Source organism: Gracilinanus agilis, chromosome 1 (genome assembly GCF_016433145.1).
Source record: "Gracilinanus agilis isolate LMUSP501 chromosome 1, AgileGrace, whole genome shotgun sequence".
Taxonomy (NCBI): domain Eukaryota; kingdom Metazoa; phylum Chordata; class Mammalia; order Didelphimorphia; family Didelphidae; genus Gracilinanus; species Gracilinanus agilis.
This window is the reverse complement of record NC_058130.1, coordinates 134,870,604-134,896,320: the sequence shown is the minus strand read 5'-3', so window position 1 is coordinate 134,896,320 and position 25,717 is coordinate 134,870,604. Positions and strand designations below refer to the sequence as shown.

At 42.9% G+C, this 25,717-nt stretch overlaps 1 protein-coding gene across 1 annotated transcript; it reads right to left on the bottom strand.

The window, feature by feature from the left end:
- Window positions 1-15,550: 15,550 nt before the first annotated feature.
- On the bottom strand, window positions 15,551-25,474 carry RPL3L (ribosomal protein L3 like). Its single transcript, XM_044657096.1, has 10 exons — window positions 25,390-25,474; window positions 22,204-22,396; window positions 20,906-21,074; window positions 20,382-20,517; window positions 18,807-18,993; window positions 18,133-18,293; window positions 17,564-17,665; window positions 16,870-16,965; window positions 16,047-16,166; window positions 15,551-15,716 (listed from the first exon to the last, which is right to left on the bottom strand). Exons 1-10 carry the CDS (start codon window positions 25,390-25,392, stop codon window positions 15,657-15,659), a joined length of 1,227 nt encoding a protein of 408 aa, XP_044513031.1. The 5' UTR covers window positions 25,393-25,474; the 3' UTR covers window positions 15,551-15,656.
- Window positions 25,475-25,717: the final 243 nt, after the last annotated feature.

The window sequence follows — 25,717 nt, the reverse complement described above, 5'->3', positions numbered from 1 at the left end:
AGAAAGAAAGAAAGAAAGGAAGAAAAGAAAGAGAGAGAGAGAAAGAGAGAAAGAAAGAAAGAAGATATGGTAGGGAGTAAGATGTAAGAAGACTGAAAAGGAAGGAAAGGCCTGGTTTTGAAGGGCTTTGAATGCCAAACAAAGGATTTTTAATCTATCCTAGAGTTGACAGGTAGCCTCTGTGATTGATTGAATATGGTCACACTTAAGACTTTAAGAAGATCAATTTGAATTTGGAACTAAAAATTTTTTTAAATGAATCTTAAAAATAGTTTTTACATGTAACTGGGGAAAAATAAAATATTATTGAAGAACAAAAAGAAAAAGATCAATTTGACAGCTGACTGGAGTACAGATTGGAGTAAGAAGAGACTTAAGGCAGGGAGACCAGCTGGTAAGCTATTGGCTAAGTGTGAGGTGATGAGGGCCTGCAACTAGGATGGTGGAAGAAAGAGAGACTTTGGGAGGGTCAGGGAGGGATTAGAAAGCCTCCAAAGAGAGTGAGGCAGTGAGTTCCTCAGGAAGGTATAACTGGATGGCCTTGTTGCCTTGAGGGCCCAGTTGAGATAATGTAAAATAAATTTGTTATGGCCCCAGTCTAGACTTTTCTTACCTTCTTTCAGAAACATGTGACTAGGAGAAGGCAGCAAATAGAGTAATTCAAGACTGAAGCTTGGCAGTGCAAGCCTGGGGGAGGATCAACCAAGGACTTTTGCCTTTGTTGGTGCTAGAGAGATCAACAGAGAATATGGAACTTCATGTACCAAGGAACAAGCTGAACTCATAAATTGTCTGTTTACTGGGAGTGAGGTAGACTGTTTAGGTCAGAAGACCAAAGTACAACTCTATGGTTTACAATTTTTTTTTTTCCCAAATAGGGAAGGTGGGAGAGTTTTCTTGACGGTGAATGGGCTTAATTACAAGCCTATCCTGAATTTTTGCTGGGTAAATAAAATCTTTCCTTTATTTAATATCTTATTAGCTCCAGTGTTTGTAGATGAATTAAGGAACTTTTGGGAGAAAAGTAAAATTAACCACATATTTACATCCTCAGGGGTCACTGTCTACTTTGTGTAGCTGCCTGGCAAAGTGGATAGAATGCTAGGCCTGGAATCAAGAACTGAGTTCAAATCCAGCCTCAGACACTTCCTAGTTGTGCAACCTTGGTCAAGTCACTTAACCCCATTTATCTCAGTTTCCTCATCTATAAAATTGCTACAGAAGGAAATTTGGCAAACTGTTCCAGTATTTTGTTTAAATCCTTACCTTCTGTCTTAGAATCAATACTGTAAATTGGCAGAAGGCAGAAGAGCAGTTAACAACTAGGCCATGGAGGTTAAGTGACTTGGCCAGGGCTACACAGCTAGGAAGTATCTAAGGGTTACATTTAAAGCCAAGATCTCCTGTCTCTAGGCCTGACTCTCAATCTACTGAGCCCCCCAACTGCCCCCACACTCCCGTATCTTTGCTCAGAAAACCCCAAATGTGGTCACGAAGAGTTGGATACGGCTGAACAACAGCGCTGTCCACTTGGCAGCAAAGATCTATTTTAGAGCCTGTCTGGAACATTTCATAGAAATAATAGAGGAGTGGCAGGTGCCTAATACAGAGAAATATTCACACATGGCTCGAAGTCTTCCCGGTACCTGCCTTTGGAATTCTACAGATCCAGAAGGCCTGGTACTTAGAATCTGCGGGCACTCCAATTTGGTGACTCTTAGAGATGGGAAACTGCATCAAATTCCTAACTCAACCAGAGCAAGAAAAGGTTTTGAGTTTTGTGAAAAGGCGAGCAAGACTGATGGGGAAGGGCCAGCCTCTGACCTGGCTGCTCAGGTGGACTCTGGGTAATGAACTGTTACTCCCCTCCCCACCCCACTCCATCCCACCGCTCTGGGCTCCTCACAGCTGATCCAGTTCAAATCAGGGAAGTAGAGACGAGACTAGTCCCAGACTATGAAAATGGGTCCTGCGGATCCACTGGCTGTCCATATGGATGTGAGCACCGGAGAACAAAGCAGTAGCTGAACTAAACCAGACAGACTTCACTGAAGAAGTTTAAGACAGATCTGCTCTTTGTCAGATCATGGAAGGCAATTCAACTGTATGTTAATGCGCTTCTTTCCACTTCCGTAGGTAACCAGTAGAAAAGCATGTGGGGCCAGCTAGGTGGCTTATTGGTTAAAAAATATGCCAGGCCTGGAGAATCTGGGTAAAGATATTTTTTTCTTTTTTGGCCAAGTCACTTCAGGCACATTGCCTACCCCTTGCCTTAGAATTGCCAGTAAGACAGAAATTAAGAGTTTATTTAAAAATAAATAACACAGGGACACCTGGGTGGCTCAGTGGATTGAGAGTCAGACCTAGAGATGGGAGGTCCTAGGTTCAAATCTGACCTCAGACACTTCCAAGCTGTGTGACCCTGGGCAAGTCACTTGACCCACATTGCCTACCCTTACCACTCCTCTGCCTTGGAGCCAATACACAGAGAGAAGGTAAGGATTTTTAATAAATAAATAAATAAATATAAATATAAATAAAAGGATGTGCTCTTTAACAACAGCTAATATTTATATGACACTTTAAAGTTTGCAAAGCCCTTTACATATGTTAACTCATTTGGTCCTCACAGCAACCCTTGGAGGTAGTTATACCCATTTTTACAGACTAGGAAAGCTAAGAAGTTCAGTGACTTGCTCAGAGTCATATAGTTACTAAGGGGTAAGGGTCTGAAGCAGAATTTGAACTTGAATCTTCCCAAATCCTGGTCTGATACTCTATCCATTGTGCCAGTGTTCTTTGTGTCTGGGTTTTGTCACCTTTACATACACTGTTGCTTTTTTTTTTTTTTAACCTTAATTTCTGACTTGGTATCCATTCTAAGGCAGAACAGCAAGGGCTAAGCAAGCAGGGTTAAGTGAGTTGTTCAGGGTCACATAGCTAGAAAAAATCGGAGATCAGATTTGAACCTAGGTCCTCCTGACTCTAGTTCTGCTCTATTTATTATGCCACCTAGCTGTGTTAGAGACCCAGGTGAGAGAGAGACAGAGAGAGAAGGAGAGGGAAAGAGGCAGAGACAGAGACAGAGTTCCTGGTGGTATTTTTCTGTTCTATCCATTACGCCACCTAGCTACCTTAGAGACCCAGTTGAGAGAGAGAATTTCTATAATTAGCAAAATGGAAACTTTTGATGGCTATATCCTAGAAAAGAGCCCAGCATTGAGCTTTCCTCCCATTAATTATATCTTATTTATGTCTTTTCCTTCAAAGACAGCCCCCCCACAAACTGAACTCTCACTTGTAACAGAGAAAAATTGAAGTGCAACCTGTTTGAAAATCACTCAATCAATATTATTTTATTAAGTATCTACTATGTTCTAGCTTGTTGCAGTTTCCTATATTTTTAGGTGCTAGAAAAGAATGAGAATGGCAGGGTCAGGAGTTTAGAGTTTAGTTGCTTGGGAGCATTTTAACCTAAAGGGAACTGTTTAAAGCTAGTCTGTGTCACACTACAGTGGAATTTTCTTTTTCTTTTTTTTTTAATTAAATCAAATTCATTTTTTTAAACCCTTACCTTCTGTCTTGGAGTCAATACTGCTCCAAGGCAGAAGAGTGGTAAGGGCTAGACAATGGGGGTCAAGTGACTTGCCCAGGGTCAAACAGCTGGGAAGTGTCTGAGGCCAGATTTGAACCCAGGATCTCCCATCTCTAGGCCTGACTCTCACTCCACTGAGCTACCCAGCTGCCCCCCCCCCACTTTTTTTTTAAAAGAAAGGAGAGTCACTTGCTTTATGGGAAATATGCCAGAGAGATAAAGAATAGACAGTGAACTCACCATCACAAACTCATGAAATATGTCCTGGCTCTAATTATTTAGGGATCCCTCTCCTCACCCCCTTTCTGGTCTAGCAGCAACACTACATGATGACTGCTCCTGATCACAGAAACTCCATTTATTCACTGGCTGATGAACCATTGGAATACCGCTTTCACCTGGCAATCAGCCAGGAAGTGAAATGTACCCCCAATAGGGGTCAGGGCCGCTGCCAGAGGATATAATCAGATTGTAGTAAACTGAAAATTATAGCTCCTCTTTAACCCCTCAGCGGGAAAACGCTTGAGAGACAACCCTCCTCCCATACACACACACTCAGTTTGACCGTGTTAGCATCAGACACACAGCAGGTAGCGGAGGAGCAGGTGGTCCAGGATTGGGGGGCTTTGAAGCCCGTGTTATTCCTGCGTTTTTGCTTTAATCATATACATTGAATCCACATGGGAATAGGTCATCGTCATAGGCCACATAGAGTTGTAAAGGCCAGAATCTTAATGGGAATGAAGGCACCAGCCAAAAGGATCACAAGTTTTGATTTCTTGCTGGAAATTTTCATATTTCCATCTAAATCAGTTGAGTCTGAACCTAGGCATCTTGAGAATATCAGAAGGAAAGCAGATGGGGGCAGTTAGGTGGCTCAGTGGATTGAGAGAGCCAAGTCCAGAGCTGGGAGGTCCTGGGTTCAAATGTGCCCCAGACACTTCCTATCTGTGTGACCCTGGGCAAGTCACTTGACCCCCGTTGCCTAGCCCTTACTGCTCTCCTACCTTGGAACCAACACACAGTTTTGATTCTAAAATGGAAGGTAAGGGTTGTTTTTGTTTTTAATAAAAACAAATGGAAAATTGAAAGTTGACAGGCAAGTTTCAGAGAGACTCTAGCAGGTAATTTAGGGATTGTAGTGCCATCTGGTGGTCACTTCAGAGATTGCGCCCTGGGGAGCATCTTGAAATAGACTATATAATTCTACCCTGTTTCAGTCCAGCTGCTACAAGACTTATAATATTTTGCCACTAGGGTGGTGACAGTGCCAGGGGAGGGAAGGGGGAAATATTCAAGAGATGTTATAAAGACAAAATCGACAGGCCCTAAAAATAGATTGGCTATAAGTTGGGAGACAGGAAGGTTAGAGAGGGAAAGGAGTTGAGAGTAATATCTAGGTTTCAAGCCTGAGCGATTAGGCAGAATGAATCATGGTTCCCTTGACAGTGATCAGAAAGATAGGAAGGGGGGAGTTTTTCAGGAGGAAATATAATGAGTTCATTTCTAGACATGATGAGTTTAGGATGTTTATAGGACTTGCAGGTCTGAGATATAATTGTGCCTATGTAGACAAGATTTCCTTGGAACTTGCATTTTTTTCAGCTTTTCTCTTTTCAGTTCCACCCCATTTAGTCTAAGGATATGTTTAATTCCTAACAATAATTCATGATTTGTCAAATAGCTCTAGCCCCATTCCCAGAGGTGCTTAATCTTTTTCCCAACTTCAGGACCCCACAAGTCATTCATTCACATAAAGATTAAATGGAATCTTGACCACAGTATAAGAAAAGATTGTTTTAGAACTTCAGTGCCTTTATAGATGTTCCCAATAAGATCTAAAATCTCACCTACCTCCACCATCTTCTGCAATTGGTTTTCAGCAAGAATAACTAAAGACTATAACTTTGGAAAACTTAGGTGGAAATTTGTTATTAAAAATTTTTTAAAGCTAATAAAACACACATAGAAGGAAAAAAAAAAACAACCAAAGGCCTCCATAGAGAAGTGCTCTGACTTTTCCCCAATATCAATATCACAGGAGAGGCTAACTACCTTTAGTTATTTTAGTAACTGCTCTCAACTCCTAGCCAACTGCCAGCCAGCAGTATTAGCCTCAGGGAATATGGTCTTTCTTCATGTCCCCTTGTGAGAAATCATAGCTACCATTTGGAGATCTATCAGCAGGTACAATGCTCATATTCTTTGATGTCTTCTCTCACTGGTCTCCTGCATCTCTTGTGATCTCCCTTGTGAAGAATAGTGATTCTCTGTCTAGCTTGCTCTATGTGTCTAGCTCTGTGTCTCTGTCTCTCTCTTTTTTGTATTTTTAAATTTAAATTTAATTTTCCCCCAATTACATATAAAAAGTGCCTGATGTTTTTCTTTTTTTTTTTAAACCCTTAACTTCTGTGCATTGGTTCCTTGGTGGAAGAGTAGTAAGGGTAGGCAATGGGGTTCAAGTGACTTGCCCAGAGTCATACAGCTGGGAAGTATCTGAGGCCTGATTTGAACCTAGGACTTTGTGTCTCTAGGCCTGACTCTCAATCCACTAAGCTACCCAGATGCCCCTCTGATGTTTTTCAAAGACTATTGAATCCTGAATTTTCTGGCTCTGTCTCTTATAGTATAACATTAAAATAATCTCAGATATCTCTATTTATGTTACATACCCAGAGGCTATCCCTACTTTGTTTTCTTTTATTGTCTTGAATCCTTACCTTCTGTCCTAGTGTTGATTCAAAGCCAGAAGAGAGTCAAAGGCTATGAGTAATTAGGACTAGGCAATTGGGGCTAAGTGACTTGCCCAGGGTCACCCAACTAAAAAGTGTTTGAGGTCAGATTTGAGCCCAAGCCCTCCCAATTCCAGGCCTAGCACTCTGTCCACTGTGCTACCTAGCTGTCTACCCCCATCCAGTATTTCTTGTTGTGTTTTTTTTTCTTATGTGTAAAAGATCTGACTCTAGAAGTTCACAACAAAGGAGAACAGATTGATGAGATACTGGGAGTAATGGGACCTGAATGGAGCCATGGAAGTTCCTAGAATTCCCCATTTCCTCTTCCATTGCCCTTTGGGAGTTACTTCTTATTGACCATTTTGGGGATATAGAGAAACATAAAGCAGCTGAACTGGGGCTCCCTGCTTGCCATTAATGGACTTTGGGAGTGGTCTCCCTCTGTTGCCAACAGCTGCAATCCATACAGCTATGTTCTATGACTGAGACCACATTGTGGGTGACGGCAGCAATGGATTGTGGTTGCTGCTGTGGTCTGAGACAAGAACAGTTCAGCCCTTGACAGAGATTTCCTGCCAGCTATGTATGTGGGGAGCAGGGAATCACTATGATTAAGACAAATGGGTAGAGGTAAAACAGACTATGGAGCAGGAGGAAAGAACTAATGTCTTTCCTAAGACAATGAGGTCATTGTGGTACTCCATCATTCCTGAGCAGTTCGTGTCTCCAGACTCTTTCTCCATAAGCCAATGAAAAATGGCAAAGACACAAGAGATGCCTTGGAGCATACACTCAAATTGGTAAAAATCCGGATGGGAAGATGAAACTGTCTTCTTTCTGTCTTCTTTTGTTAAGGGGAATCTGATCATTATAAGTCCAATACTGAGAGCCACTGGCTGCCAAAAAAAAATAGTCCAGTACAATTTGAACCCTTGGTGTGATTGATTTGTTCACTTTAGTTTTTTTGTTCAGAGTCTCTAAACATTCATTTTTCCAAATTCCTCTTCTGCACCACCATTGTAGGGGCAGCTAGGTGGTGCAGTAGACAGAGTACTGGTCAGGAGGACCTGACTTCAAAACTGGCCTCCAACCCTTACTAGCTGTGTGACCCAAGGAAAATCATTTAGCCCTGTTTGCCTCTGCTTCTCCTCTATAAAATGAACTAGAAAAGGAAATGGTAAACCATTCTAGTATCTCTGCCAAGAAAATCCTAAATGGGGCCACAAAGAGTCAGACGTGACTGAAAAAAACAACTGAATTGAATCACCGTCCTTGGTGATCATATAAATGGATTGCTCGTCTCTCTGATGATGCCATTAACCCACAGTTCCTCACAGAAGACACTCCATCTCCTGTGATAATGAAATTAAATCTATCCTGCCCATCCTTAATCTAATCACCAAAGGTGAGAACATCCCCACTTAATTCACAAGTTGGGAGGTCTGTGACCCATGTATGCTAGAATGAGTAACAAATCAAAATTTACTGACTGCCTCCTGGGCAGCCCTAAGAAAAGCATCTGTTGTGATTGGACACCTAAACTAAAAGGAAGGCACAGGAAGTGACCCAAAAGAAGCCCCGCTAAAAGAGAGTGACAACTTCCAGTTAGTGGAGTTCAATGAGTTCAGCTCTCTTCAGCCTGGAACTGAACCTGAAGGAGCTCTGGCTGAGACCTTGGACTTGGTGAGGTGAGACTGTTCTTAAATCTTTCCCTTAGAACGACTTGTGATGAGTGAAGAAGGCTGAGTACCTTGTCCTCCCTGGAGGTACTAGTCTCACAGAGGCTCCTTTGATTGGGAGAAGCCTTTGTGGCTAAAACCCCTTGTAAATTGACTTTTAGGCTCTCCGGGCTGGAACCTCTGGAGCCCTGTAGGAGTAAAGCCAGGGATTGAGTACATAGTCTAATCCTTTAAACTAGATTTCTTACTCTACCCTCTTCTCATCTCTCTACTTCCACTCTCTCATATATTGTAAATAAATTACTAAAATCATTTTAGATTGATATTTATTCAATTCTTGGCGACCACACTTTTAAATATTAATATATCCAAAACCCCCTTTTTCCTTTTTATACTACTGAGTCTGGGCGTTTTCACTGACTATCTCCCATGCCTGGAAGACTCTTCCTCCTCATCTTTCTCTCCTGACTTCCCTGGATTACTTCAAGTCCCAGCTAAAAGCCTGCCTTCCACAGCAAGCCTTTCCTGATCTAACTTAATGCTAGTGCATTTTCTTCTGATTTACTCCAATTTATCCTATATAAATCTTGTCTGTGGTCATTTGCATGTAGCCTCCCTATGAGTTCCTTGCAGATAAGGTCTGTCTTTTGTTTTTCTTTGAAACTCCTGTACTCAGCCCAGTGCCTGACACATAGTACCTTTTTTTTAAACTCTTACTTTCCATTTTAGAATCAATACTGTGTTTTTGTTCAAAGGCAGAAGAGCTGTAAGAGCTAGGCAATGGAGATTAAGTGACTTGCCCAAGATCACACAGCTAGGAAGTATATGAGTTCACATGTGAACCCAGGACCTCCTGTCTCTAGACCTGGCTCTTGACACTGAGCCACCTACATGCCCCCATATACTAAGTTCTTAATTAGTGCTTAATTAAGTGCTTGCTAATTGACTGAATAGGTGGACATGATTTGGGATGTAGACTCTTAATGACCACCCCAGTGCAATTATCAATAATATGGAAACAGGTCTTGATTGATGACACATGAAGAAACCAATGGAAATGCTCATTGGCTACAGGGGGATGGGGGAGGGGGAGAGAGAGTAAGAACATAAATCATGTAACCATGGAAAAAATTTTTCTAAAAAAAAATAAATAATAAATAATTGCCTGAATAAGTTCTTCCAAGTCTTTTCTGAGGTCTTCTATGACAGATATACAAAAATCTTCCAAGGTACCCTCAAATAGGTCCAGAGTGAGTAAGAAAGATTCAGGCACATTCTGTATCTCACTCACAGGACCATCCAACCTGGTCCTTAGGATAGCCAAGTCATTCTATTCCTATGATGTCTTAATATTTTTGAAAGGGAAAATCCTTCCAGCTTGCTACAACAGGTCTTATAAGTGGATGCAAACCTTGTAATGTCGGACAAATCCTCCATACCTCATTTGTTCTTGGATGACTTTGGGTGGGAAGGATGACACAATGAAGATTGGTGAGAGGTCAAGGTCAAAAAATGAAGGTATGATCTTCAGAGACTCAAGCTTCATGGCAAATGTTGGAGGTATGTGATAAGATACAATACCAGACCTTAAAGTATTCAACACTGTATAAGATGTATAGGAAAGCATTTGTTTAGCAAAGAATTGGAAACAAAATAAATTTCTATTGATTGGGAAATGAACAACCTAATTCTGATACATGAATGGAATGGAATATTCCTATGCTGTAAGAAAGGATGAGTGTGATGAATACAGAGAAGCATAGAAAGATATATATGAACTGATGTATACTGAAATAAGCAGAACCAAGAAAACAATATAGGTAAAGACTACAACAAGGAGGAGATAAGTAGGGCAATAGACAGGTACAAGGCCTGGAGTTGTGAGGACCTGGGTTCAAAATAATCAAAAGTGAATGTTACAAAATTATAAAAGAATCATGACTCAAAAGAAGAGATATGATATGACACTCCCAACCTGCCCCTTTGGAAAGGAGGGAAATCCATAAATGTTACAGATTGCACATGTTTTTAAACTTTTTTCAATGAAGATTTATACTGATTCCTCCCTTTTTTTTTTTTTTTTGGTCCTAAAAACTGCTCTTTGTTATATGGCCTGGCTCTCTGGGAAGAGAGAGGGAGAGGTACTAGAGGAAACTCTAAAAACAAACCAAAAAAAGCATAAAATAAAATAACTGAAAAATCTTTTAAAATTATTTTTAAAGAAAATAATGATTTCTCCAGGACCATGAGAGCATTATATGATGATTCTGGATGTGGTTTAAGAGATTACTCTGAAGCTAGTATGAAACAGGTTCTGTCACTCTAAAATCTGTATTGGAAGTGTTAGATCTGTTCTTAATGTGTTCCAAGAAAAGTGCTACCAACTCAGATGGTTTATCTGAAGAATTTCAGCACCAGCAGCTTTTGGAGGTTGTGGGGATGAGCCTTTTTACTGCTGAAAGTAAACAGGAATAAAATAAGCAACATCTCCTCCAAAGAACTGACAGATAGAATGACTCCACAATGAGGGAACAAGCTTTATTCTATGAGAATAGCGTTATAGAGTAGTTAGTAAAAGAAGAAGCAGTAAGGAAAGGAGAGAGGGGAGGTGGGTAGGGGTTTTCAGCAATGCTTTTTATCTTGGGCAGTTACTAAGGAAGGGGTCATTTGTTTGGGCAGTTGTTGCCCTGTGTTTCCAAGGAACTGACGTCAGCTTACCCATGATCGGCTTTGGTCTGGGTGGCTTTACCCATGATTCATTCTGCCCACTGGGGGGAGCAAACTGCCGTGTAAATGGAATGCTAATGATATGTTAAACATCCCAAGGCAACTTTCCATCCAATTTTGCTCTTTTCTGCGCAGCCTTTAAGGAAGGCAGTCAATGTGGAAATTGAGCATTGTTTGAACGTAGTTCTATGTGCCTGGGAAACTGATTGACTGCTCAGAGACCCCCGACCAAGGCTTTAGGTTATATATGTGAGGAATTTTCTCATAATTGTAAATCTAAGCAACCCGTGTGTCTTATCTGGAAGGTGGTTCTGTACTAATCAGCTGGTTATTGTTTCCGTGTTCTTTTGATTGTTTTCAGCTTCTTGGCAGGGTTGGTGGGACATTTCAGCCCACATCGTTCCAAATGACTCCAAATGGCTCAGGATTCAGACCTGGGATAGGGGTGAAGGTCAGTCTTCTGGAACTGCTTCCTGCTGAAAAGGGGAGCAGGATAAAGAGATGGGTCACTGTATTACTTGGTGGGGCAGCGGGGGTCATCCCAAGGCTTCTGGGAATGGAAGGCAACAACAGTAGTGCCCAGTGTTTGAAGGTGTACTTGTTGCTCAGTAGCCACCATCTGAAACTGGAACTGGGGAAGTCACTTGACCCCCATTGCCTAACCGTTACCACTCTTCTGCCTTGGAGCCAATACACAATATTGACTCCAAGATGGAAGGTAAGGGTTTAAAAAAAAAAAAAAAAAAAGGCAATGGCCAGAGGGCAGCTGGGTAGCTCAGTGGATTGAGAGTCAGACCTAGAGATGTTAGGTCCTAGGTTCAAATCTGACCTCAGACACTTCCCAGCTGTGTGACCCTGTGCAGGTCACTTGACCCCCATTGCCTACTCTTACCACTCTTCTGCCTTGGAGCCAATACACAGTATTGACTCTAAGACTGAAGGTAAGGGTTTAAAAAAATAAAAATTTTAAATTTTAAAAATTTAAAAAGGCAAGGGCCAGTTGGCAAAAGAAGCAATAGAGTAATCAGAGGGAATAAGAGGAAATGCCACCGGTGCCCAATAGGAAGAAGGACCCAAAGGGATGCTAAGTTATGGTTGACATTATGGAGCCATCTAGCTTGTTGATAAATCTTGTTGAGGCTCTCCTCAACTTCTCCAAGTCATGTTGATCCAGGAGGAATTGATGGCTGAATATGCTCTCCCTTCCTCTACAGTTCTCCAGCACCAGGTTGGCAGGAGAGTTCAAGAACTTCTGGAGATTGTGAACGAATGATCCAGACTCCTGGGCTCTGATTTCTAGGGTCTCAGTAAAGTTTGTAAGAGATGGGCCGTATGGAAATCCATCCTAGGATACAACCATGCCTATAACTGCTCCCACACCTGCTAGGATGAGACCTAGGGCCCTCTTCTGACTGGGATGTTTAGGAGCAGAGATGCCACAGACAGAGACTGTATCATCTACAAGGTGTCCCCTTGTGGAAAAACATTAATTGCTCGTTGATAGGCCAAGACAAAAGAATAAAAATGACAATCCTATTTAAATTCATTTAACTATTCAGTGCCATACCAATTAAGCTAACCAAAAATTCATTCATAGAGCATAGATCAAAGCATACCATCTTCTACCTTATTTCCTTCATGATTTTTTATTGTATGTGTGATATGTGTCTTCTGTCATGGCATGAGTAACATGGAAAAATATATTACATGAAAGTACTGGTATAACTTATAATAGACTATTTAGCACCTTGGGAAAGGCAGGAGAAGTAGAGAATCTGAATTATAAAATGCCAGAAAAACAACTGCCAAAAATTGTTTCCATGTGAAATTAAAAAAGAAAAAAGAATACCACCGGTTCCCCCCATACCTACTGCTATTTACCTATTGATTTGTGCTTTGGACCCTCAGAAGATAAAGAAGATACAGTCGTGTCTCATAACCGAGGCTGAGCAATCAGTTGCAGGAAGTCTACTGCCTACCTATATCTCAGCTCAGAAGAATTCAGAGAACAAGTGATGGGATGCTACTTGAGTTTGCTGTGAGGGGCCCCAGGCAAAGGCCGTGCTAAGAAATGTTGGTGCCCAAGGAAACCCCGAAATCACAGATAATCATTGCTGTGACACTTCATACACAGTAGTTGAAAGACCAGACAATCTGCCAGTCTATAAAATGGTCCTGGAGAACTACCATGTCTGCAAAGGGAACACAACAATCATCTGCAACCAGAGAGGAAGTTGGGTGCTCTGGTTATCAAGGGGACAAAACACATGGATAGGTGGTTAAATAGGCTCTGAAAAAGGGTCCATCCACCAGTTACAGATAGATTGTTGAAGCCAGACATTGACTAGTAAAAAAAAAAAAAAAACTCTTACCTTCCTTCTTAGAATCAATACTAAATATTGGTTCCAAGGCAGAAGGGCTAGGCAATGGAGATTCAGTGTCTTGCCCAGGGTCACACAGCTAGGAAGTGTCTAAGATCAGATTTGAACCCAGGACCTCCCATCTCTTAGCCTGGGTCTCAATCCATTGATCCACCTAGCTGTCCCCAGACACTGATTTTTATTTAGAGGATTATACTGGTGGGAGACTCATATGAAGAGGAAATGGCAAGGAAGGGGGGGGGGGGTGAGGGAGAGAGGAAAGGAGGGGAAGTAGAAGGGAGGAAGGGAGAGAGAGAGGTTGGAGGGGAAGAGAGGGAAAGGGAAAGGGAAAGGAGAGAAGGAAGGAAAAGGGAAGGGAGAAGAAGGGAGTGAAAGAGATATATATTGTATTTGCAATATATTGTATTTGACATGAATTTGGCTTAAATTATTCAACTTTAAATTTGTACATTTTTATTTTTATGCATTGGAACTATCTGCTTGGTCTATTGCATGCATCTAACTAATGTAGAAGTTCTGTTTTTGGAATATTCTGTATTTGGGATAATTACCTCTGACTCTATATTCCAGATGATGAATGTTTATACTATTGCTTACAGATGGACTTGTATGCTTGCTTGTGATTTGTAATGACTGCATATATTCATTTTTTTCCCAGAGGGAGACTGGAATCACCCACAATATCACTGTCCTCTTTGAAATGAAGGGCAAACAACAGTCATTTGCATGCTGACTCCCATATTAGCTCCTTTTGGACAGACTCTCTTTTAGCTTTCTATCTATCTCTGGCATTTAGCACAGTGCCTGACCCTTAATAGGGGTCTTAACTTAGTAAATGTTCCTTGACCAACAAGAAATTAGTAGGTCGCAGCTCCAATGAGCTCTCTTGGTCCTATTCCAAGTTGATATTAATGGCAACCAAGAGCATCATGGAATTTGAAAGAAAGACTGTCATCCCAGCTGCTTTGCAGTTGTGAGGGAGCTAGTATACAAAATGATGAACTTCTTTCAAAACGCAGAAATAAACACAGAAGTTTCTATTTTCCTAAGAAGCATCTAATTTCCCAAAGCCACATCATTCTAAGTTAGCTTAAGTTTAGCCTAAGAATAGACATCGTACTTGTCCTATAAGGAATAAAATGTATGAGTGGGGTCAGGACTGGTTAAAAGTTCGAGCCAAGAATGTAAGCCCGTTGTCACCAGCCAATGGTGACCTGGGAGAGAGGTGGGGTGGGGGTGTCCCATTAGGGACCATGTAAGCAGCAGTGCACCTGCTGCCCAGGTGCACTTGCCATACTTGGACATGAGCCCTTTCTCATGAGAAAGAAATGTACTTGTCTCTGCTCACCTTGGCAGTCTCTAGTTGTTTTCAAGCCATGCTGTACCATACACAGTGTTACAAAACAGTCTCTAGGATGTTTTAAAGGGATGTTATCTAATGACCCGTCGGGACAAAGGTCGAAAGGATTTTTCTAATCCCAAACCAGAAAGGGACTATGATCACAGAACTGGAACCCATCGCAAGGACCCAAGTTAAAAAGTACAAACTTTATCTTAGCCTGAAGACTTGTGATGACTGTTTGGCCAGGGGTGGCTACAAAGAGCATTGGGCAATAGCCTAGGACAGTGATGGTGAACCTTTTAGAGGCTGAGTGCCCAAACTGTAGCCCTCACACAGTATTGAGTCCCCTATCTTATCCCAGACAGGAGAGGGAGGAAGCGCTCCCGTTGGGCAGCTGAGCAGAGGGGTGGGTGATAAGAGAAATGTCCTCAGGCACATGTGGAGAGGGAAGGGAGCAGCCCCCTCCAGCACGCTCTGGCACACAAGCCATAGGTTTGTCAACATGAGCCTAGGATTATGGTTAAAAGAGTTAATTCCTTTTACTAGGAAGAAACTGTGTGGTAGCTACACTCTAGGAATGGGGAGCAGAGAGCAATGGAGTTCCCATAGAGGAGAGGGAGGCTAAAGACAAGTAGTTGTTAGTAGCAGAAACCATTGAACAGCAGAGGTTTCCACCACTCTGTTGTACAGTAGAAAGAACAAAAATAGTGGACTCCAGCTCAACAGAGAAAGCAGCCTGGCAGATGCCCTCATTTAGTAGGCATCTAAAGATCAATTTGAACTCAGATCTTCCTGACTCCCAGCACTCTATCCACTGTACCACCACCTATGGAAAAGCAGTAAAATTATGTTTATGGAAGAAACTAGCAAAAAAAGTTTGTTAGTTATTGTTATGATAGTTAAATTAATTTCTACTTTGAGCTTAATATTTCTCTTTTGGATGGTTGGTAAAAGAAGTGCATTGCTGAGGGCTTGTAAACTATGTTTTTCATGGTTGCTAATCCACATCCATAACTTACTTTGAACCTGGAGATTTTGAGGGACGTACATGTAGAGGGAAGATGGGTGCTATACAAAAAAAATACTTATTATTGAGTTTTTCTCAACATCCTTCTTTATTGATGAGAGGTTCTCCTCACTGCTAGGGAAGAGATCATTAGGCCAAAAGCCTACTTTGGACTCCTTGCTGCTTCTGCCTTATGAGTCACCAGCTGCTGCTTCTGTCTTCTCTTTCTCGAGGTGTTTCTTCTGGGGACCCTATGTAGAAGGAAAGGAGAGACAGAGAGAGAGAAAGAGAGAGAGAGAGAGAGAGAGAGAGAGAGAGAGAGAGAGAGAGAGAGAGAGACAGACAGAGAGAGAGACAGAGAGACAGAGACAGAGACAGAGACAGAGAGACAGAGACAGAGAGAGAGAAAGAAATTGGTTTAAGTGATGACTAAATTCTCTGGTCTTTGGCCAGAATCTGGTGCTGGGAGAATTCAGAAACTGAAAAGGTCTGGTCCTAGGAAAGTTTCAGGGAAAGCTTTCAGGCCAATGGGAAGTTAGGAATCTAATACTCGAAAGGTCAAGGCCTGAGATATAACTCACCATGAAGGCTCTCTTCTCCTCGGCTGTCTGGAATCTGCCATGTCCAAACTTTGAGGTGGTATCAATGAATTTTAGCTCAATGTTTTCCAGAGCCCGCCGGCTTCGGTGCACCAGGAGAGACTAGAGGAGATGAAGTAGAAGGCACATAGAGCTAGAGACTGAGGGAGGTCAGGGCCATAACTCCCAAGGCCTAACTCTCAACTCAGAACTCTAATATGAGAAATGTCTTTGGATCCCTTCCCTGGTCCCCATCCTCCTTTCAACCCTGACCTTGTCTTTAATAGTGGATTTAGGGGCAGCTAAGTAAATAGCACAGTGGATAGAGTGAAAGGCTTAGAGACAGGAGGGTTCAAATCTAGTCTCAAATAGTCCCTAGCTATGTGACCTTGAACAAGTCACTTGACCCCAATTGCCTACCCCTTACAGCTCTTCTACCTTGGAACCAATACTTAGTTTTGATTCTAAGACAGCAGGTAAGGGGTTTTATATATATATATATATATGACCATTCTAGCTCTCACTCATCAACCTGTTCTGAGCCCTTAAAGCCTTCAGAGTCTGAGTTTTAGAGTCCACCCTTTGACTGTACCCTCTCCTGTCCTGTTCTGTTACCGTTGTCTCTGTATCCACTCACCCCAACTCCTAACTATAAGGGTAGGGTTGGAGGGCAGGTTCTGGTCTTCTCTTCCCTCTGTCTTTGTGTAAGCATAGAAACCAAATACAAAAATACAGAACTGGGTACATAAGGTTCTCCTAAACACCAACAGGATCAGTTCATGCAGTCCCTCCCTCCCCCAAGAGTGACCATTCTAGCTTTCCTGACCTTTCGGAGAGTGATGACACGCTTCTTGGTACCAGCAATGCAACCCTTCAGCATCACAAAGTCATTATTCACTTCGCCATAATGTGGGAAACCACCCTAGGACAGGTTGGGCACCAAGATCAGAAACAGAAATAAATAGGGGTCAGGGTCCAGTCCCAGAGGAATAAAGGCCAGGGCTGCTCATCTCCCTTCCCTCTACCCCTTGGACACACAGAGGCACAGAGACTTGGGAGATGGGGTGCAGAGCTTAGGCTTGAGCTAACTAGGCTTTTCAGACAACCCAAATACCCCTGCCTCTTCCCTTTACCCTCTAGCTAAAAGATCAGAGATTAAGAGATTCAGATACTGGTCCATGATCAGTGCCAAGACAGACGAAAGCTCTCAGTCATTAATAAAGTGGTACACAGTGCCAATTGATTGCCCCATGAGTTGTTTTAAGATTTGAGGGGGGATACAGCTGGGTAGCTCAGTGGATTAAGAGCCAAGCCTAGAGACAGGAGGTCCTAGGTTCAAATCTGGCCTCAGACACTTCCTAGCTGACCCTAGGCAAGTCACTTAACCCCCATTGCCCATCCTTACCACTCTTCTGCCTTGGAGCCAATACACAGTATTGACTCCAAGATGGAAGGTAAGGGTTTAAGAAAAAAAAAAAAAGCAAAGATTTGAGGGGGCCTCTACCTAGTCTGCCACTCACCAAGGGTGTGATGGATTTGTCTGTCACATCATAGCTGGTGGATGCATTGTTCTTAACCACTTTCCCATCCTTCACATGTATCCCATGGCCAATTCGGTAGATCTGGACATGAAAGTAAGTGAGGTAGTCAGGTCTCCTTGGAAGCTAATCACTGAGCTTGCCCTTCCACCTGTTCTTTAGAGGCTGGGAATACTGAAGCCACAAATATACATATAATCACTTCTCAGATTATCACTTCACTTTTGGGGTATTCCTGCAAAATATGGAGCTTCAGTCCAGTTTTCCCTTGCTCTGCCTCACTCTCTCTTGAATTCATTCTCTCTGAGATTGGTTGTTGTGTAAGTAGGTATTACAAGTTCATTTAGTACTGATTTATGCTAAAGACCCACAAAAGAATAAATGAATGTCACTGAATAAATGGACGAATTAATGAGTAAGTACATCAAGTGAAATAATGAATGAATGAATGGCTGACTCAATGAATAGATGAATGGGTAGATGAATAAATGAATGAGTGTACGGAGGGGAGAGGAGAACAACTAGAGGAAATGACTAGAAGCCGTGGGTACCTTCTTATTGAGTTCTGTCCTGTGGTGGTAACCTTTCTGGCCAGCTCGAGCAATGGAGTAGCCCACCCTTGCAGGGTGCCAGGCCCCAATACAGGCCACCTTACGAAGTCCTTTATGTGTTTTTCGTGGGAGTTTCTTGGCATGCCAACGACTGGTGACCCCTAGAAAGAGTAAGAGAAAGGAATAGGTCTTTTTTAGGAACTCCTAGTGGACCTGGGCCACTGATGGGGTGGAAGGAAGTAGAAAGATTGCATCCTCACCCATCCTCACTCCCCTACAACCACCCCAATCAAGGGACTTCAAAGGAGTAAAGTTGTTCCTCAAGGATCAGCTCAGGTCCCACCTCTTCCAGGAAGTCTTCCCTAATCACCTCAATTTACATTTATGTCCTATTTTTGCCATACAATCCAACCTTCCTTGCTTTGTCCTATTTTTTTATTGTATGAACTTTGTCTCCTACCACAGGTTGCTTAGGGCAAAGACTGGGTCTCTTCCTTCTGTCTTCCCCTACTCCCACATAGCAGGAATCAGGTCTCCTTGCCCTAATTTAACAGCTGCAGAGAGCCTCAAAAAGTTCTGATTATTCCAAGACTGGCCTCATTTCAGAAACCTTTCCATTCTCTTTCACTCCACATCAACTTCATTTCCCCTCAAACCAACAGTTGGGGCATCACCTTTCATGCCACGGCCTTTTGTGACTGCAACCACATCGATCACCTCACTCTGGCTGAAGACTGTGTGCACAGAGACCTGCTTCTCAAGCCGTGCTCGAGCCCATTCCACCTTCTCAGCGATGGTGCCACCATTCAACTGGATCTCCATGATGTGAGCCTTCTTTTGCCGGAACGGCAGCAGCTTCATCTGTTCCAGAGAGATCCCAGGAGGCACCAACCTGACCACGCTGGTGCCTCCTATTCTCCATCATCCCAAGGGCATGTCATACACTCTAGACAATGTAGGCAGGACTCCCTTAACAAATCCACCCCCCACAAATCCACAAAGGAGCGGCTAGATTTGCTTCTGGCTTACTTGAGAGGGTGGTTATTAGCTTTAGAGAAGGATGCTCCCCTTTACAGAAGGATCCTGTTAAAAAACAGATTTAAGCATCCAATTTCTAGCAACTTTCCTGGAAAAGGGAGGCACACCCTGTAGTCAGAGCCAATGTTTAATTCCAAACTGACTTGTTCTGTCATGGTATTACACCCCGTGATGCCTATCAGCCTGGACTCAGAGGAGGCAATTTTATTTTAGCCTCAACCTAAACACAACAGAATTCAGAAAGTGTGTCTGTCATTTATTAAAAAGTTATATCCTGTTGTGCTATAAAAAATGATGAAGGGAGTAGTTACAGAAAAAATAAAAAAACATGGCAAGACCTACAGGAATTCATACAAAGCGAAGTGAGAACAGGGAGTTCTCTGTGCACAGTAACAGCAACCATCAACTCTGAAAGACTTAGCTGCTCTGATCAGTACAAGATCCAAGACACCTCCAGAGGACTCATGAAGAAATAATGCCCCCCACCTTCAGAGAGAGAGAACTGACCAATTCTGAGAGCACACTGAAGTAGAATTTTCTTGCTTTCCTCATTATTTTTTTGCAAAATGTCTAATATGGAAATATGTTTTGCATGATTTCACATGTATAATTAACATCATATTGTTTGCCTTCTCAGTGGGTGGAGGAAGGGTGGGAGGAAGAGAGAAGATCTGGAACTCAAAATTTAAAAAGAAAAGAATGTTTCAAAATAATTTTTTTAAAAGTTCTATCATGCATTTTCCAAGTCACAATGACTTCTGGATTCCTAGATTTTTCCAGTTGTCCCAACCAATTCTCTCCCTCTCACTGCCCTCTTCTCCTGCATGTGGATGATTTTGTGTGGCCTCTGTTCCCATTCCCTATTCCCCAAGCTTTACAAATATTGTCACTTGGCTCCTAAATACTACTTCTCTCTTTCCCTTCAAGGAATTGTATCTGTTGGAAGTGAGGAAAGTTGTGAAAAGGACTTGTCATGGGGTCCCCATAGCTTAGCTATGGGGCAGAGCACAAGAACCCTAACCCCAGGACAAAGTTCATTCTTCATTTTATCCCACAGAACCACACAGCTTGGCAAAATCTTCTCTTGAGCTGGGACTCACTCACAGGCTATTTTTAGCCTGACATTTGAAACAAGTGCTGAGCTGAGAAGGGCCCATGGGCTTCAACACCTGCCCAGAATGGGAGCCTTCCAGAGCTGCAGCCAGACTGACCTGGGTGTGGACAATGACACGGATGACCTTGCAGTACTTTTTCATGGATGCAAAATCTTTTTGTAGCCGCTTCTTCCCATCTTCATCTCGCCATTTCTGGCAGGCCTTGGTAAATGCCTTCTTCTTGCTCTTGTACCTAAGGGGGGAAGGTCCCACTCACTCCATACATTCCATCCAGTGGTTACATTAGTTCTCATGGTCAACTGAGGCTCAGTGGTCATTCTGGACTAAAGCCACCCTGCCTGATGGTCATTCCAACTCTCATGGTCAACTGAGGCTCAGTGGTCATTCTGTACTATGTCCCCCCAGCATGGTGATCACTCCAGTTCCCATGGTTACTAGTCTCCATGCTCACTCTAGCCTTTGAGGGCATACCAGCTTCAGGATCCACTTTGATTTCACTGGTTATTCCAGCCAAAATTCATTATTTTCCCCCTTTCCCAGGGTTGCTCTATCCCAAGGTTATTCTCTCCCTCATGGCTACGTTGGTCCACCATCATTCTGGCTTTAGTGGTCCCACTCACCAGTTCTTGTAGAAGCGGCGCCGGCATTCATCACTAAGATGCTCTGCAAATATGGTCTTGAAGCTCCGAAGGCCCCGAGGTGTGGCCACGTAGCCTACAATCCCTACCACAATCACCGGTGGGGTCTCCACAATAGTCACAGCCTCCACCTCCTCCCTCTTGGAGATCTCTGAGGGGAGAGGTACCCAGGGAAGGTCAAATGATTTGAGCGAAAGCCTGTAATCATAGTTCTAGGGGATCACTGTGAATAGGTAAGAAGTATGACACTGGGTGGAGGGAGATTTCTAGCTCCAAGATGTATTCATTGCTTATAAAATGTGGACTAGGAGATCCTTAAGCTAACATTTATCTAAAGGGTCATCACTCAATGGAAAGATGGCTTAAATTTGTTCTGTTTAGTCTTAAAAGAGAAAAGTAAGAATAGTAGATGAAAGGTACAGGGATACAAGTTCCACCTTAGTATGAAAGAAAAATCCCGAACAAATGGAATAGGTTGGTAGAATAAATAGTTCCCAATCAGTGAAAGTTTTCAAATAGAGACTGAATAACCATTTGTCAGGGATGCTAGAGAGGTGGTCTCTACACCAAGTAGGAAGTCCTAAGTACTATCAGATAGAGGTAATATGAGGATCATTTCACCTCTCAGATACTGAGTGTGAGACAGAACTGAACAAATTGCTAAAGAAACTAGAGCTAAAAGATTTTTGATGTCTTCTAAATGGTACTGCAAAAGAATATATGTATTTCTCAGTGCTACAAAGAACTTTTACAAAAATTGTCCATGTATTAGGACACAAAGATATTTTAAACAAATGTAGAAAGCAGAAATAATACATTATTTAAATATTCTAATGCAATAAAAATAGTCATTGGTTTCAGATTCTGAGCCCGACAGGCTGAACCATAACTAGTTTTCAATAAATAGAGCTTTGTTTGCCACAGGATACCGATATTCAGGCTGGGAACAGGACACAATTTCCCTTTTCTGAATTTCATCCTTGTATTTTGACTCACAATCCTCTATTGGTCATCAATACTATAGAGTATCATTCTCTAGCCCCCATCCTTGGTGTTTCATTACTACCGTATCCCCCCCAAAATACCTATAGGAATGAAAATTGGGAGGGATAAGACTAGAATACAGTCTTCCTTATCAGTGTTACTAACCTATAATAAGACTGACCTCTGTGCCCCAGCCATGTCTGTCCCTAGATGAAGTAATTATTACAAAGATTGACTATATCTCAATTAAGCAATGCCCCCTTGCTCCCCTACCCAAATTCCTGCTATTCACTCACTTAGGCCAGGCCGGTGGACTTCACGGAGGGTGTGGGTCATGCCAGCTTTGTAGCCCAGGAAGGCTGTGAGGTGTACAGGTTTACTGGGGTCATCCCGGGGCCAGGTCTTCACCTTCCCTCGGTGCCTCCGACTCCTCTTTTGGGGTAGGAAGCCCAGATGGCCATGCCGGGGGGCTGAAAACTTCCTGTGGGACTGAAGAATCAATGAAGTGGGCAAGAGAACAGTGTTCTCTCCCTCAAGGAGAGGAAGGCTCTCTTCCCTCCTTCTCTCTCTTACGGTGGGTGCAGAGTACAACTGGGGGAATAAGATACACTTTGGGGTAGGGAAGGGGGAGACTGCATGACCCAGGGATTCTTCATCCAAAAGAGAGAGGAAGATTTTCAAGGTTAGAGGCTGGGACAAGGATCAGTTGTACCTAGATTGGGTGTATTTTGGAATCCCTAGAGCTAAAAGAGGAATTCCTCATATTTTACAGCTCCTCACATCCTCCTCCAGTTGTATTTCAGGCAATGAGAGGAAAGATTAAAATAAAATAGAGCTTTTGAAAACAGAACCCATCACCTCTACTCCATGATACCCACAACAATTGCACCCAAAAGGAGAAACACATGCACAGAGACATAGAACTACCCACACCCTTTCCCAGGTGCGGATGCCTAGCCACACAAAGGCCAATGAGGTAGAGTAGAGAGAGTGCAAGTAAACTTAGTCAGAAGTTAAACTTGGACAAGTGGCATCCTTCTAGGCCTCCGTTTTCTCGTGTCAAACGAGGACTCCATTGTCTCTTCTGGCTCTATAACATACAGTCCTATTACACATGTGTCTTTTGACCAGTCGGTCAGTCAGTCGACAAGTATTTATTAAGCACTTACTATGTGCCTGCTGCCACACTATGTGACTCTAAAGAAATGAGACCCACAGCTCTGAGAAACAGTCATAGACACACATCTACCAACATGCACACATGATAAACATCTGATAAACAGATGCAGAGACACAGACATGAATACACTGCTACGTCGTTCTTCAGTTGTGTCTGACTCCTTGATCCCATTTGGAGTTTTCTTGGCAAAGATATTGGAGTGGTTTGCCATTCCCTTCTCCAGATAAGAAAACTGAGGCCAACGGGATAAGTGACTTGCCCAGGGTCCCACAGTTAGTAAGTATCTTATGTCAGATTTGAACTCAGGAAGATGGTCTTCCTGACTCCAGGCTTGCCATACTCTCCATTGCATCACCTAACTGCCCCCCCCATGACATACATATATTTATATATTTATAATTTTTTTCTTTTTTGTTTTCTTTCCTTTTCTTTTCTTTTATTTACATTTAATTATTTTGTTTTGTTTTCTTTTATTTACATTTAATTTTTTCTCAATTACATATTTATATATATGCATATACATATATAGGGGCAGCTGAGTGGCTCAGTGGATTAAGAGCCAGGCCTAGAGATGAAAGGTCCTAGGTTCAAGTCCGGGCTCAGACACTTCCCAGCTGGGTGACCCTGAGTGACTGTGTCCCATTGCCTACTGGTTGTGGCCCTATGCTCCTAGAATGGAGTCCCAGGATAAAAAAAAAAAAAAAATATATATATATATATATATATATACATATATAAACTATACGCACACACACACAATGAAATGAAACAATACATTGAAGATGGGAGTTCTTAGTAGGAGAAGGTTTTCCCATGGACGTAGAATGGGGTGACTAGAGCTTCTCCCCAGGGACACTGAAATAGGGAAGAGTCTGGAGATCTCTCCCTATGAACGTCATCCTGCTAGCTGCTACCGAGTCTTCAGACAGATTCCCATTAGCCTTTCACCATACAATGCGACTGTCCTCGCCAGTCTCCTGCATGCTGCCTTTCAAGATGCCCGTCCTTCTCATAGGAGCCAGGGGGTCCCATCAGACTTTCTATCAGACTTATCACCCCTGATTTCAATATGATAGTACTCAAATAGAGTGCACTGCTCTCTCCACCACCACACCAATCCTATGGTAATGTTTCTTTTTTGTTTTCTTTTATTTACATTTAATTTTTTTCTCAATTACATGTAAACACAAATCAACGTGTTTTTTTTTTTGAGTTCCAAATGTTCTCCCTCCTTCCTTCCCTTCCCCCTTCCTTGAGAAAGTAAGCAATTTGATATAGATTTTTGTGTGTGTAACTATGGCAACATTTCTATTTATAGCTCTGACATGGAGACTCTGGGATGATATTCCCATCTATATCTATGGGTGACTACTAGGCTGTAAGTCCTATGAGGGCAGGAACAATCTTGTTTCATCTTTATCTCCCTGACCTCATATAGTATATATATAGATCTATCATTTCCTCCACAGTGGTACCCCCTCAGTCATGCCAGACTGAGCCCACCTTCTGACATAAATAGCTTTCTTTAAAAAGTTCTTATCTTCCAAATTAGAATCAATACTGCATATGGGTTCCAAGGCAGAAGAGCACTAAGGGCTAGGTAATGGGGGTTAAATGACTTGCCCAGGGTCACACAGCTAGAAAATATCTAAGTCCTGATTTGAATCCAGGACCTTTGTCTTTAGTTCTGGCTCTCAATCCACTGAGGCACTTAGCTGTCTCATTTTGATTGTGGGGTGTCTGAGACCTTTACCACCTTGTGACTAACCAAAAAATTAGTTTTTTTGAATTGTCAGGTCTACCCACTAAAGCTTTTCTAGCTTTACGATCTGTCCTCTGAGTTTAGGCCCACCAGCACAGCCCTTGAGAACCCACTGTGGTTGACAGGCTGTGGCAAAGCTTCAGAAGAGGGCATTTTTAGCAGAGGGCAGTAGTAGGCATGAGGCACTTAATAAAGGCTTATTGAATTAAATTGCTGTTGATTAAAACATCCATACACAAGCATGCCTAGCTGCTGGACCCCAAAAGGCTAGAATTTTGTATTTAAGGCCTTGCTCCCACCCAAATTGCCCCTGCCTTCCCTGAAGCACCCATAAAGACCACCCCAATGCCAGCCTCCCCAACCCCAGTCTTTGCCTGGGGGAACCAGGCTAAGGATCCCCTGAGGCAGCCTGAGAGGAGGGTGGAAGGAGCCCACCAGATCCCATAGTTCCTCCAGTGGTGGAGGGGCCCTGCTTTGTCCCTGTCCATCACCCCCACAAACACACACACCCCTCACCCCCCAGTCTGAGCTCAGACTGACCATGGCCGCCTTGCCTGTTCTTGCTGGGCAGAAGGGCACCTCCCTGAGCGGCTGCTGACGGTTTCAAATGCCCCAGCTCAGACAGAGGCACAAATTTAGCTCCTGGCTCTATTCTTGATGAATTCATTTCACTCATGATGGGCAGGAGGGCAGGCCAGGGGCAGAGCACCAGCTTCAGGGGCACAGCCTGGGCTGAGGAGGGTGTGTGTGAGGGGGAGGGGAGCGAGAGGCAGCAGGCTGGCCTGAGGCAGGAGGACCAATGGAATAGCCTGGTGGAGTGAGGCTTGAGGGGTGCAGCCTCTAGCCTCTGCTTTCTGCCTCAACCACC

What these genes read in the sequence shown, in the direction of transcription:
- RPL3L (XM_044657096.1), bottom strand. An exon ending in GGACAGAACTCAATAAGAAG is followed by an intron (nt 17,666 to 18,132) that starts GTACCCACGGCT and finishes TTTCATGTCCAG; the next exon opens with ATCTACCGAATTGGCCATGG. An exon ending in GTGTCATCACTCTCCGAAAG is followed by an intron (nt 16,167 to 16,869) that starts GTCAGGAAAGCT and finishes CATCTCCTCTAG; the next exon opens with TCTCTCCTGGTGCACCGAAG.